Source organism: Ahaetulla prasina, chromosome 2 (genome assembly GCF_028640845.1).
Source record: "Ahaetulla prasina isolate Xishuangbanna chromosome 2, ASM2864084v1, whole genome shotgun sequence".
In the NCBI taxonomy this organism is placed as follows: domain Eukaryota; kingdom Metazoa; phylum Chordata; class Lepidosauria; order Squamata; family Colubridae; genus Ahaetulla; species Ahaetulla prasina.
Genome location: NC_080540.1, coordinates 202,803,221 through 202,818,560, shown reverse-complemented (window position 1 = coordinate 202,818,560; position 15,340 = coordinate 202,803,221). Strand labels below are relative to the sequence as shown.

Genomic DNA, 15,340 nt, shown 5'->3' with positions numbered 1-15,340 from the left:
TCCTGGGATTAGAAAACTTAGAACTCCGCTGACTCCGACATGACCTGTATTTAACACACAGAATCATCTATTGCAATGTCCTTCCTGTTAAAGACTACTTCAGCTTCAATCGCAATAATACAAGAGCAAACAATAGATTCAAACTTAATGTTAACCGCTTCAATCTTGATTGCAGAAAATATGACTTTTGTAACAGAGTTGTTAATGCTTGGAACAGACTACCTGACTCTGTGGTCTCTTCTCAAACTCCCAAAAGCTTTAACCAAAAACTGTCTACCATTGACCTCACCCCATTCCTAAGAGGACTATAAAGGGCGTGCATAAGTGCACAAAAGTGCCTACCGTTCCTGTCCTATTGTTTTTCTATCATTATATGTGCTTGTATATAATATTGTGACAAAAATAAATAAATAAAAACAATAATAATTTAAAAAGGTGAATAAACACAGTTACAGTAGAAATGAGTACACTATTGGGAGACTTGAAATAATAAGTTAGGGATATATTGTCATGGAGCAAATCTATCTACGTATGTGGTTGCTAGGAGTTGAAAACAACTTTATATAGAACTATTTATAGAATTATTTATTAGCCAAGTGTGATTAGACACACAAGGAATTTGTCTCCGGTGCATAAGCTCTCAGTGATAGTGATAGATCATTATCAGTCATTGTAAAAATACATTCATCATAAAACATTAGATACAACACTTTGTGATAGTCATGGATACTAAATAAGCAATTAACATAAATCATACTAGGATACTAATTAAGCAATTTAAATCATAAGATACAAACAAGTTATAGTCATAAGAAGATATGGTGATAGGTAATAGGGAAGATGAGAATAATGACGGTAATACTGCCTTTCTAGTTTGACAATGTTGTAGAAATTAATTGTCTAGCACAGTGATGGCATGGGGGAAAAATTGTCTGTGTCAGAGGTGGGTTTCAGCAGGTTCTGACCAGTTCTGGAGAACTGGTAGCGGAAATTTTGAGTAGTTTGGAGAACCAGAACCCGCCCCATCTATTTTCTTTGCCTCCCAAGTCCCAGCTGATCGGGAGGAAATGGGGATTTTGCAGTAACCTTCCCCTGGAGTAGGGAGGGAATGGAGATTTTACAGTATCCTTCCCCCGGAGTGACATGGGAATGGAGATTTTACAATATCCTTCTACTGCCATGCCCACCAAGCCATGCCACGCCCACCAAGCCACACCCACAGAACTGGTAGTAAAAAAATTTGAAACCCACCACTGGTCCTTGTGTCTAGTTGTTCTGACATAAGTCAGAACCCTTTAGTGTCATTTTGAGGGTAGAAGTTGAATGTTTATGTCCAGGATGCAAGGGGTCTGTAGAAATTTTCACAGCCCTCTTTCTTGTTTGTGCATTATACAGGTCCTCAATGGAAGACAGATTGGTAGCAGTTCTTTTTTCTGAAGTTCTAATTATCCGTTGAAGTCTGTGTTTGTCTTGACTGATTGCAGTGTCAAACCAGACAGTTATAGAAGTGCAGATGACTCAATAATTCCTCTGTAGAATTGTATCAGTAGCTCCTTGGGCAGCCTGAGCTTCCTGAGTTGGCACAGGAAGAACATTCTTTGTTATGCTTTTTCGATGATGTATTTGATGTTAGCTGTCCATTTTAAGTCTTGAGATATTATAGAACCTAGAAACTTGAAGGTCTCTACTGTGCTACTGTGTTATCTAATATTGTGAGTGGTGGTAATGTAGGAGGGCTTCTCCTTCTCCATCTTCTTGATGATGTATAATCAGTTTATTTTTTAAAACCGGTGAGTTTAAAAAATACTACAACATAATTATTCAGTTTTTTTTAAATTTATTTTGTCACAACATTATATATAAGCACATACAATGAAAGGAAACAATAGGTCAGGAATGGTAGGCACTTTTGTGCACTTATGCACGCCCCTTACAGTCCTCTTAGGAATGGGGTGAGGTCAATGGTAGACAGTTTTTGGTTAAAGATTTTGGGAGTTTGAGAAGAGACCACAGAGTCAGATAGTGAGTTCCAAGCGTTAACAACTCTGTTACAAAAGTTTCTGCAATCAACATTGATTGCAATTACCTATGCATCAAGTTGATGCATAGGTAATTGAGAGTACCATTTTTTTTAGTGACAAATTTTCTTATTCTCTGGAGATCTTCCTAATACAGTCTTGCTATTTAATTATCTTGGTGCCTTCACTATTAGGAGAGGCTGAGTAAAATAAACACTCCTGAGAAATGTGACTCATAGCCTCATTAAAAAAAGGAAGCAGGCATAGCATTAAACATACATGAGCTTTTCTCTCTCTACCATGATTACTAGAATAAACTTCACACTTAGCTATTTATTACTTAGCAGGGAAGATTGACGTGATCATCTTCTATTGTTCCAAACTTACTCATATGAACTTAATAGAGTCTATGTTTGAATTTTTGCAATGCCAGTGTGCCATTTCTTGTCATTCACAATGATGTCATTCCCAATTCATCTTTGTCTTCTCTAGTCCCATTAAAGTGATACAAGCCAGTGTAGAATTCACCATGCTTTAGTGATCAGTCTTTCCTTTTCCAAGTGGTACTATAATTGAAAGTCTGCTCCATGACATCATCCTGATTCTCTGTAGCACAGGTGTCAAACTCGCGCCCTGTGGGCCGGATGTGTCACGCGCTGGCTATGCCCATGCCACATTTAGCAAAGGGGAAAAGTCGGGATATATCATGTGATGACTCCATGATGACGCAACTTTGAAACCCCTGCTGTATAGCAAAGAAATCTTTACAAACTGTGCCCACAAGCCCTAATCTTGTATTATTTGTCAAATTTAGGTTCCAGTTCCATGGCTAGGCTAACAAGATTTGGAATTCAGCATCTGGAGAGTTATACATTGCCTTTGTATCGTTTTCACTTCTTCAGTCTTGCTTATTCTTTTCAAACATTTTTGCAGTAATTAGATTACTGATTTTGCTTTGGTTTTCTCTCTAAACATATTGAAAACAATAGTTCTTGATTTTGTGATATTATTAATAGCAGACTAAAAGAACCATGACTTTCCATGCATGAGTTCATTTCCACACCCACAATGATCATTTCAATTAGAAAATTACCAGTTATAAGACTAATTAAGTCTCAATTACAATTTAACACTAATTTGGGGACAACTGTACTCTGCTATAGCATTCTAGCCTAAACAGTGCAGACAGAGCAGAAAGAAAAGGCCAAAGTGTGACAAAAGGCATAGTTTATTCATCTACGACACTTTTTGATATGTTAAGTCAAATTCATACTGAAGGCTAATGACGAATCTCCATTAATCATATGCCAATCCACCCCCATGATCTGAACTAAAGTTACTAGGTCATCAATTAGCTGAACCATTCATTCAGTTTTTCTATTCCAGTCAAAATCTATTGCAATCAGAAGAGATTAGGAACTAAGCATTGTAAACAGATGTAAACAGTTCTTATCTATTGATAGATCTGAGTTAGGTTCTGAGTGTTTGAATTTATATCCATTATTTCTTTTTGCATGAAAAATTGATCAAATTTCATTGTCTAAAATATTTACTAATACTAATATTTTATTTATTTATTTATTTTAGGAAATTTATATTGCTGCCTATTTGCACTCGGCAGCTTGCAGGAATATAAAAACCTCATATATAAAACAATAAAACTAAAAATAATAAAATAATATAACACCCCCCCCCCACGGCAACAACACATCACATGAACCATTTAATGGGCTCCCTCCCACTCTGCGTTCCCCAGGCTTGCTGGCAGAACCAGGTCTTCAGCGCCTTCCAGAAGGGAGAAGGGGCCATTCTAATCTCTGGGGGGCTGATGTTCCAGAGAGAGGGAGCCACCACAGAGAAGGCCCTTCTTCTGGGTCTCACCAGGTGTATCTCCCTAGGGGATGGGACCCACAACATTCCTTGTGTCTCCACTCTGGTGGGTCGGGTAGATTTGACCAGCAAGAGATGGTTCCTCAGATAACCTGGTCCCAAGCCATGAAGGGCTTTAAAGGTGACAACAAGCACCTTGAATTGCACCCAGAAGCAAATCAGCAACCAATGCAGCTCCCACAGTAATACATGTGCACACTGAGATCTGCACAAAACCATGCGGGCCGCTGCATTTTGCACCAATTGGAGCTTCCAGATGCTCTTTAGGGACAGCTTCATGGAGAGCACGTTGCAATAGTCAAGATGGGAAGTGGCTAGGGCATGAGTGACCGTGAGTAGAGATTGTCAGTCCAGGAAAGGGTGTAACTGGCACACAACCCACAGTTGTGCAAAGGCCCTCCTGGCCACAACCACCACCTGCTCTTCGAGGAAAAGAAGAATTACTATTACCTTGCCAGCTTAGAAACAGATGTGCTGTCATATATAGAAGCTCCACCATCTTTAGGCAAGACTTAATAATCTTTCTGAAGAGACTGGGAGTAGGGAGCACTTCTTTATTTCAAATAGGAGTCAAATAGGGTACAGATAATAGCTTACAGTAATAGGCATTGTTTTTAAAAAAGGAACTAATTTTTGAATTTTAAAAAAGGAACGGATGGCTAAAATGTCAGTGGAAGAAACAGCTGTTACAGCCAAAGAACAAGGCCTCTTAGGAACAGATGGAAGAAGGAAACAAGTAAATCTGGCATTCTTTTTAATCTCTTCCTATTGCTTTAAAGTGCTGAACATTTTCTTTACCATAAAACTAGAAACAACGTGGAAACAAACCAATCCCCCCAATAAATTGTATTCAAGTCAAATCCATTCAGCTAAATAACAGCTACGTTACATATATATTTCCCAAATAATTCTGGGACAACATGAAATAATTCTTCTGCAAGGGAAGAATAAATAATGGCTTTCATTAAAAAAATATCTTTTCCTGCATTGAGTATGGTCAAAATGGTTAATCAAGTTAATGGTCCAGATTCAGGAAAAGGATGATTTCTAAATGAATAAAATCCACACAGATGGTTTCCTGTTCAGACAAAAAAATATGCTTTCCTTTTTCTCTAGCCCCCCCAACCCTCCCCCCCCTTTTAAAAAAAGGCACATAGCTGAATATGGGAAAGTCATTCTAGCTTCAATAGATCATTATAAGCAACACAAAAGTCAAAGTGAAGAAGAATAGAAAGGGTTTGCTAGAAGAACTCATTTCTGCCTGGATATGGCGGGATTCCTTGTGTCTCCACTCTGGTGGGTCGGGTAGATTTGACCAGCAAGAGATGGTTCCTCAGATAACCTGGTCCCAAGCCATGAAGGGCTTTAAAGGTGACAACAAGCACCTTGAATTGCACCCAGAAGCAAATCAGCAACCAATGCAGCTCCCACAGTAATACATGTGCACACTGAGATCTGCACAAAACCATGCGGGCCGCTGCATTTTGCACCAATTGGAGCTTCCAGATGCTCTTTAGGGACAGCTTCATGGAGAGCACGTTGCAATAGTCAAGATGGGAAGTGGCTAGGGCATGAGTGACCGTGAGTAGAGATTGTCAGTCCAGGAAAGGGTGTAACTGGCACACAACCCACAGTTGTGCAAAGGCCCTCCTGGCCACAACCACCACCTGCTCTTCGAGGAAAAGAAGAATTACTATTACCTTGCCAGCTTAGAAACAGATGTGCTGTCATATATAGAAGCTCCACCATCTTTAGGCAAGACTTAATAATCTTTCTGAAGAGACTGGGAGTAGGGAGCACTTCTTTATTTCAAATAGGAGTCAAATAGGGTACAGATAATAGCTTACAGTAATAGGCATTGTTTTTAAAAAAGGAACTAATTTTTGAATTTTAAAAAAGGAACGGATGGCTAAAATGTCAGTGGAAGAAACAGCTGTTACAGCCAAAGAACAAGGCCTCTTAGGAACAGATGGAAGAAGGAAACAAGTAAATCTGGCATTCTTTTTAATCTCTTCCTATTGCTTTAAAGTGCTGAACATTTTCTTTACCATAAAACTAGAAACAACGTGGAAACAAACCAATCCCCCCAATAAATTGTATTCAAGTCAAATCCATTCAGCTAAATAACAGCTACGTTACATATATATTTCCCAAATAATTCTGGGACAACATGAAATAATTCTTCTGCAAGGGAAGAATAAATAATGGCTTTCATTAAAAAAATATCTTTTCCTGCATTGAGTATGGTCAAAATGGTTAATCAAGTTAATGGTCCAGATTCAGGAAAAGGATGATTTCTAAATGAATAAAATCCACACAGATGGTTTCCTGTTCAGACAAAAAAATATGCTTTCCTTTTTCTCTAGCCCCCCCAACCCTCCCCCCCCTTTTAAAAAAAGGCACATAGCTGAATATGGGAAAGTCATTCTAGCTTCAATAGATCATTATAAGCAACACAAAAGTCAAAGTGAAGAAGAATAGAAAGGGTTTGCTAGAAGAACTCATTTCTGCCTGGATATGGCGGGATTTCTTGTGTCCTCGTGGCTGAGATTCCACAGAAATGTAACCATTAATTATATGAATCCGCAGAGGTGGCTCTGTGGTGCTATAAGACAAAAAAAAACAAAACAATTAAATACAGTTGATCAAAAGGGGAGGGAGAGAGGGGCAGGCCCTATCAAAAAGCTACAGTTGCATAATAAGAAGCATTACCCTGCACAGTTCACAAGAAATGTAGATCTTTGACCAAGTATGGAAGCCATCCATTGAATCTTCACATGCATTCCTTGCATAATACATAGTGAAAGTGATCCAGTTTCCTAATGTTAGTTACATTATAGCTGCCAGTGACTTCACATAGAGTTTTCTTGGTATTAAGAAACCCTTTCCCATTGCATTCAAGTGGGAATTTGTATGTTTCTGTTGACATTCCCAACTCTGACTTTCTGTAACAAATCAAGAGCCTAATTCGCAGACATTTTTGCTTCTTTGCTCCTTGCAACTTCGTATCTTTATTACCAGCATTTGCACATCTTAAAATTCTCTCCATCTACTTTTCTATCCTCAGTAAATCTGACATCATTTTGCATCCCTGTTCAACCACATGGTTTATCAGTGCTCTGTTAAGCATAAAGTAAATTAAAATTACAGTCAAAAATTGAAAGTAAGTATTGATCAATTAAATAAAAATATATGAATTTCAAATTAAACCAGTCAGTCTATACCAGCTGCAATATTCTACTCTATTTCTGTGGGGCAGTGCATTAAACCAGTGGTCACCAACCTCTGTGGCTTGACCCAGACAGGGGAAGAGGGGAACTGGGCTGCATGAAGGTGGGCCTGGACACACGTGTACAGCTCAACTTGCGCGAGCAGTAGGCCAGCACGTATGTGCACAATGTCTACTGGCCCACGGCTCGCACAAGTTGAGCTGTGCACATGCTCCAGCATGGGCCACAGCCGCAGGGTTGGGGACCCCAGCATTAAGCGAAAAGAAAAGAAACAAAACATGGAAAATTTGAAGGTAGTTAATGTACCTTTTAAACCCACACATCCCTGAAGTTTTTTTTTAAAAGATGTTCACAGACATATGGAAAATAGCCAGTTGGCAGTTTATGCGAAGAACAAATAGCTTTAGTAATGAGATGGGCAGCATATAAATTTAATAAATAAACAAATAATACTAATGGCAGATCTCTCCAAAGAGGAACCAAGACTAAACATCCTGCTTAACTTCCAGAAATCAACAGGAAAACTCTTTTTTCCCCAGTGCTCAGTACTATAAAAGGTCCTGCTCCAAACCAAATCATGTGGAATTATTAATTTAGAGTATATGCTGTCACAGTTCTCTACCCATACTTTCAGATTATATAGCTATATTCATCCATCTTTTAATGAGTTATTAACAATGAAACAAGAAAATACCAGAATGTAATGGCAATAGCAATTACAATTATTATTTTTAACATTTGTTAATGTTAAATTTATTATAGTAAATGACAATTGGAACCTCAGAATGTTTTCACTTTTGAAATGAAAATGCTTTCTTGAATTTTTTTGTAGCAAGGCCTGTTCTTTGTAACGATAGCTTTGATCTTTTTTTCTTAAGGTTGAGAAATTAAAACAGAACTATTTTGGTTTTTAGACAAGATAAGACAAGATAAATTACACAAAATAGGATAAAGGTGTTTTTTCTTTGGCTAAAGGACACATTAACCTTTTATCCAATCACAACAGGGATATTTGAATAAGGGCTTTCTGATAGGCAGATCTGAGTAATGAAGGAAAAAAATTGGGAGCACCAAGTTAAAATATGACCAGGTTGTGGATGGTATGGAAAATATGAATAAAGCCTTTTTTCCCCTCCTTCTCTTGCAATGTTAAGTGTTCAGCCTCTGTTGCTGAACCCAAAAAAACCCTAAAAGAATCACATCTACACTCTCTTTTCTTCACAATATTTAATTGAATGATAGAATTTACTGCATTAATTATTGTGAAACTGATTAATTTAGATGGTTTTAAAAAGGCCTAAACAAAATCACTGATATAGCTACGAGTGGCTCTTGATGCTTGTGGCTATTTATTATGCAAATATCCCCTTGAATCAAAGGGAGTGCCTCTTAAATGTGATTTGTGGGACAGCAACAGCTCTCTTGGTTGTGAACTTCCCAGATATACATGAACTAATATGTGATACAAAGCGCTGAAACCTTTTGCCTAAACTTACAAGTTCCTTGCGCTACTCTTTTTTGTACATTGTTGTCTTTCATGAATACTCTTGTGAATTCCAAAACTGTCTCTCAGAAGGATGGTACTACCTCTAAGAATGCAAATCCTCCTAGATTCATAGTTATTACTGGATGCTGGTGCATCAACAGCAGCCCAACCTGAAGTGAGACAACCTTGGAACACTGAGTCAACATGACTTGTCTGGATTGCTGCAATATGTTCTACATTAGGCTGCTTTTGAATACCAATAAGAAGCTAGAATTGGTCCAGAAGGCAGCAGTCTGGGTTGGCTGATACATGCCATGAAAAAGAATATGACATGGCAATAGTTCCCTGAATCTTCACTAGCTTTCAATAGACTTCCAAATGCAATTTCAAGAACTGGTTTTAATCTGTAAATCTATATAGCTTGGTACCGAGATACCTGTAGGATCATCTTCTGCAACCAGTTTTAAACTATCCAACATGCACGTCCAAGGGAAACCACTGGTGATCCCTCCCTCTCCATTGCAAGGTATGGGGTTTAGAGCAGGGATGAAATGCTCCTGGATCGGACGGGATCGCGCGATCCGGTAGCGATGGCGGCTGCGGGTTCGGAGGACTGGTAGCAAAAATCCCTGGCTCCACCCCCCCGCCTCTGCTGAGCCGCACCATCTGCAGAGGTTTTGTTTTTTTTTACTTTTAAAAGCCAGTTTGGCTTCAGCCGAAACAGGCCTTTAAAAGTAAAAAACAGCAGAACCTTACTTGTACTCTTACTTGTAGGAAACATGTTTTCTACAAGTAAGAGTAGAGATTCTAAGGCACTTACCTGATTACTGATGAACGCATGGCTCTCTTTCCAGCCCGAAAGTAGTTTCAGTTTCAGCCAGACAAAATCAATCACTCAGCTAATCTATTTCCTCGGTGATCAACTGGCTGGCTTTGCTAGCTGAGGAACTCTGTGATTTGAAGTCCATAATAAAATAAAATAAAATAAAATAATAAAATAAAATATTTGTGCAGCTTTCTGAGATTTGGTGTGTTTCTATAGTGTTTCACTCTAACTACACAAACATACAAAATCTCAGAAAGCTGTATGTGGCATATTGTGTGTGTGTGTTAGTTGTGTGTGTGTAAAGTGTGAAAGTTGGTTTTTGAGCTTTTTGTGGCTGTGTGAAGTGTGAAGTGCAGCTGCTTTTACATTGTGTGTGAGTCAGTTGTGTTGTGTTGTGTGTATGTAAAGTGTGAAAGTTGGTTTTTGAGCTTTTTGTGGCTATATGAAGTATGAAGTGCAGCTGCTTTTACATTGTGTGTGAGTCAGTTATGTTGTGTTGTGTGTGTGTAAAGTGTGGAAGTTGATTTTTGGTACCTCTTATTGTTTTTTTATACTTTGTTTATTATTTTTATTATTTATTGTTATTGACCACGCCCACCAAGCCATCTGACCACCAAGCCACACCTACCAATTAAGCCACGCCCACAGAACTGGTAGGGAAAATTTTTAGATTTTACCCTGGTTTAGAGGTTTGAAGGTGCCGAGCCTGCCTTAAGGAACAGCGTTAAGGAACTGCCACATTGCTGGCTTTCTGTGAATTACTAAAAACTGAACTGAACTATTTCAGAGCGCCTTAAAAGTTTGAATTGATTTAACTGTTTTATTGGCAATTGTGTAAATTTGGAGTTCATCTGCTTTTATTTTTAGCTGCTTTAATTATACTATGGGTATTTTATTGTGTTGTTTTTTATGCTTGTATTGTAAACTGCAGAGAATCTTTCTTTTACGGTAGGCGGAAAAGCCAATAAACAAACAAATTATGTTCCTTTTAAGGGGCTCCCTTTTTGCTATTTCTCGGAAACGCATTGCCTGCATCTACTCACTCATTACCTTTCCTCGATGCGTACCCAAAGATCATTGAACTGACGTAAACGCTGTTTCTTCTGCTGTTTCTTCTTCTTGTATTTCCGCTCTGCTTTCTCCAGGAGGTCCATGCTTTCGGGCAATAATGTGTGGGGCAATAGGTCATCCTCCTCTTCTTCCTCCTGTTGTTGGATCTCTTGGGAGATAATGTAAGAGGCATATTCTGGAGATGTTGAGGAGAGGGCGGACAAGAACTTATGTTGATTTTTTCCACTACAAAAAGCAAAATAAAATAAGATTGAGAATAGGGGTTGTTGATCATCTTCCAAGTTAATGTACAGAACAAGTAAATTGCTACGAACATTTCAAGTCTGTATGCCGCAAACATCTCAGCCCCTTGAAAGTGCCAAAAATGTTCAACACGGCAAAAGTGCCCGTGCAGGGTATAATAAGATAGTAAAAAACCTGTGCCCCATTGGGTTATCATTTCAGAGATCTTGTTTCCTTATCTAAACAGAAAACAGAATGGCCGTGGGCAATTTTTGACTTCCTGCTGGCTTCCCCATTGAATGTCCTTATGGGAAGCTGTCAGTGAGCATATCTTCCTTCCTTCCTTCCTTCCTTCCTTCCTTCCTTCCTTCCTTCCTTCCTTCCTTCCTTCCTTCCTTCCTTCCTTCTTTCCTTCCTCCCTCCCTCCCTCCCTCCCTCCCTCCCTCCCTCCCTCCTCTTCCCAAAGGAGCATTGAAAAGGAGCATTGAAAATGAGGATGACATGACTGCCGCAGTGAGAAGTTGACAGCTTGGCAACACTGTCAACTTCTCACTGCAGCCACACCTCCCCAGATCGCATTACCTCAGTAGTAATCGTCCTGGCATTCTGTAAGTTATCCCATCTGAGGTAACTTGATTGAAAAAGTTTTGTCATATGATGCATCATTTCACCCAGTTAAAGATTATAGACACGAGAGTTTTAGTAGTAGAGGTCATTATGTATCATAGCAATCATTATGGTCACAAGTTGTAATAAAATGGGATGGGTACATGACTGACCTGATTTTACATTTCTTGCAGCAGTCATTAAGCAAACACAGAGGTTTTAAGTGCAAATGTGGTTGTTAAGCAAACTGGTTGTTTCCTATGGTATGGTTTTGCCGAAAACTAGAAGTTATGTGCCAATTTTTGCCAAAGCCATCGTAACCCATAGTCATGTGACTACGGGACATTGCAAATTGCTGCAGATGTGACAGAAATAGCACTCTAACACAAAGCCACGTCCGATACTGTATTGCCCACAGAACGTATTAAAAGGATGAGTAAAGGAAAATCTCCTCTTTGATATTAAAGATAATTGAAAGGATAATAATCTGTATCACGTGCTTGGAGAGATTATCTTCAGCCTCTCCAAATGCACAAAATACCATACTGTGCGCACACACTATTCATTGCATGCTAAAGGCAACGCATGGAAAAATGTAGCATTTGCAAAGCAGTGGATATTAGTTGATTCCCGTTCTCCAGTGAGCTGAATTCGCAAGAAAGGCAGAAAGTAAAACAAACATCCTTGATGCCTTTAATGCTCAATGAAATGCACTCAGTGAACCTTAACTCAGGAATGGGAATGTAAAATAGACTTCAGGTAAACTGTTTAAAGCCAGGCAAATAGGAGATGAAATGCAAAAGTTTCTCGGGAGAGTCCAGATGAGAACAAGATGAGTCTGAATGTTGCTTTTCCCAAAAGCAACTAGAGAGAGAAAGCAGCATTTAGAATTCACTAAGGGTTTGTACAGAGATACTTCCCATTTTCTCTGATGAGTCAACATTCCATGACTCATTCATAAAGAATGTTTAATCAAAAGGATAAACGCTACTTCCATATGATTAAATATTGAAGGGAAAAGCAGTCAAAGAAAATGAAATATTTCCTTCCATTCTAGCAAAACATAGGCAAATATTTAACCAGCTTCATTATACACTGATCACAACATACTTTTACTTGGTAGTTCATTATTATAACCTAGCAGAGTTTTCCCCCTCCTGCTTTCCTCCACCCTTCCATGTATATGGAATAAAATTCCCACTGGTGTGAGAGAGAAAAGGTCATATTATAGTCTAACATTTCCTGAATTCATCACGTTTTGGATGAGTGTCTTATAATCGGTAAAATAAAAATGTAAATTTAAGTCAACATTAAAGGATTCTTGTGTTTATTTTAAACTATTGTTGTCATGGCCAGGTGTAGTAATAGAGCCAGGCTGTCAAACTCATGGCCCACGGGCTGGATGCATCATGCGCTAGTCATGCCCAAGCCCGGTTTACTGAAGAGGGAAGTCACGATACGTCATGTGACAGTGCTGCGATGACGTGAGTTTGACACCCCTGTAATAGAGAATGACATACTTCTATTCTTCTGCTGTTGCAATTAGAATGCCCTGTGTTGTGTCTTGTCCGCTCTCACCGCAGCCGGGGTCTGCTTATCTGCTCCCGAACACGGAGGAATGTATGCCTCCCGGCCCCAGTTCTGGCTCCATGCCCAGACAAGCTGCAGAGGAGGGGGCACCTCCCGGTCCCAGCCCTGGCTCCATGCCCAAGCAGGCTGCAGAGGAGGGAGCATCCCCCGGCCCCAGCCCTGGCTCCATGCCCAGGCAAACGGAGCAGCTAGACCCCTCCCCCTCCTCCACAGCATGTGAGCCTGAGGAAAGTTTACTTCCAACAACAGCTGATTGGAGTGACCCTCGCATCAGAAGATTGGATAGGTGGAGGCAACAGAAGGAAGGGAGGGGCAGGCCTTAATGAGTGCTGAGTCATGGAGCCACACCCCATGGCCTATATAAAGGATCTGCTTTCTGGCAGTCTCTGAGTCAGGCAAAGTCGAACTTATCTTGCTGAAGTCACTTACTGGTCTCCTGCCTGCTCTGAGGACTTTGCTAGGACTTTGGGCAGAGCTGCAGAGGCAAGCCTGATTCGGATTTCCCTGACCCGGCTGTCAGCGGAGGAGTGGGACACGACACCCTGTGTCCATTGAAATTATTTGCATTTCTTTGAACCCCCCCAAAGCCATTTTGATAATTACTTGTGATACAAAAGTCTATTTCTTGAGGTATTTTTTAATTGTATTAAAACAAGATATAAAATAATAATTAAGCTTTCACTTTGGATTGGGACAGAACTGAATGGATTTTCGTATCTGCTATTTCCCAGTTCCTGCTTCTTTTAAAAAACTACCGAAATGACTGGCACTCTACATTGGAGGAATTGTTCTGGAATGTGTAAATCAGCTTTCATCCTCTGAAAAGATCATATTTCAGTTGATACGAAACTTTCTGGTGTTGCTATCTGTGTGGATGCCAAAAGATGTATAGGACCTGACAAATCTGCTATATTTGTGGAAATTTATTCACATATGGAAGTCATAACTTGGCACTTCATTCTTCAAGTGAGGAAGTGAAGTTTAGAGAGGGATATAAGTTGCTGGAGTAGAGAGCAACTCACAAAAGTGACATCCAGTACCATTTACCACGGATAGATAGAAGATAAGATATCCCTTAGAGAAGGGTAATACTTGTGTCATCTGGAAGAAAATTATAACCTGCTTCACTAAATTAGAAACACTATTCCATGAAACTATACAATAGTGCACGATGGCTATAGAGACATGATTATATTTTCACTCATCTTACAAATATTGAGCTCCTACATGGTCACCCTGTGTTTTTTCAATCAGAGAACTTGAGGCATGAGTGAGAAGCAGAGGAGGGCATGGGAAACTGGCAGGCTTTTCATTCTGCAAGCGTCCAGGTTCATATCTTTTTACCTTGAATAAAATGGCAGCAGTTTCAACTCCAAAATACATTTTCTATTATGTTTTATTTCCTGAAGATGCTTAATATAATTATTGTTAAAGCAGTTGTTACCTGATTGCTTGCCCAGCGGATGTATGGTCTACTTTGTATCCTTCTCTCCTCAAAACATCTACGACTGTATTGTTGCCCATGAAATGACCTTCAGGTAATAAAAGAGAAAAGCCCCAAGTAACATTAATCAAAACACATAAATAACATTTTAAAGTACAGATTAGACAACAATGCAAAGTTTACCTGAACATCTGCTTTAACTGATCCTAGGAAGTCCCTATTATAAACCAGCCAACCCCTAGCTGGGAACCGAGGTTGGGAAAAGCTGCTAGAGTTATAGGAATTAATCTAATCATGTTGGATTTAAGTTTAGATATAATGACACATAAAAACTAGAAAACTGACAGCAGAAAAAAGACCTACTGTCCACTGAGTCTACATTTTGAGTTTTTGGAGTTTTTTGTTTTCTTATTTATTATTTTTTAATTATTATTTTTATTTTTTTAAATTTTTGTCAGATGATGGACATATGTTTATCCTAAGCATGTTTAAACTCAGGTACTGAGGACTGATTCCTTACTCCACTGGAAGTTGGTTCCAGGCTTCTACCATGCTTTCTGTGAAGTAATACTTTCTAACATTACTTTTGAATTTACTTCCTGTCAGTTTGAGTTTATATTCCCGTGTTTTTGAATTTTTGCTTCATATTGAAAATACTGCCTTCTAGAACTTTATTCACACCCTTAATATATTCAAAGGTTTCAATCATGTCTCCTCTTTCCCTTCTGCCTGTTGTGGTCTGCCAGCAGCCTGCGGACCTGGCAGCGGAGTCGGACAGTGAGGAGGCTGGGGAGGGCAATGGGCCAGTCCTGGAGTCAGGGGAAGGCTGTCGGAGGCAGAGATGGGACCAGGGCCATCTGGGAGCAATGTGCAGACTCCAGAGCCTCCAGAGGCGGACAGCAGAGAGGTAGGGGAACAGGAGGAGCCTGTTCCTAGTGCACGCATGTGAAGAGCTGC

The 15,340-nt window shown here is 39.5% G+C and overlaps 1 protein-coding gene across 2 annotated transcripts in view; it reads right to left on the bottom strand.

Moving 5' to 3' along the window:
* Nucleotides 1–6,313: 6,313 nt before the first annotated feature.
* Nucleotides 6,314–15,340, bottom strand: part of TRABD2A (TraB domain containing 2A) — a 124,178-nt gene continuing 115,151 nt past the window's right edge. Inside the window, exons 5-7 of one of the 2 annotated variants that reach the window (XM_058171773.1) lie at nt 14,384–14,471; nt 10,501–10,746; nt 6,314–6,513 (exon numbers count right to left, since the gene is read on the bottom strand). In XM_058171773.1, coding sequence (XP_058027756.1) covers nt 6,342–6,513; nt 10,501–10,746; nt 14,384–14,471 — 506 coding nt within the window. In that variant the 3' untranslated portion in view covers nt 6,314–6,341. The remainder of the gene's footprint in view (nt 6,514–10,500; nt 10,747–14,383; nt 14,472–15,340) is intronic. The other variant, XM_058171774.1, reaches the window with a different exon arrangement.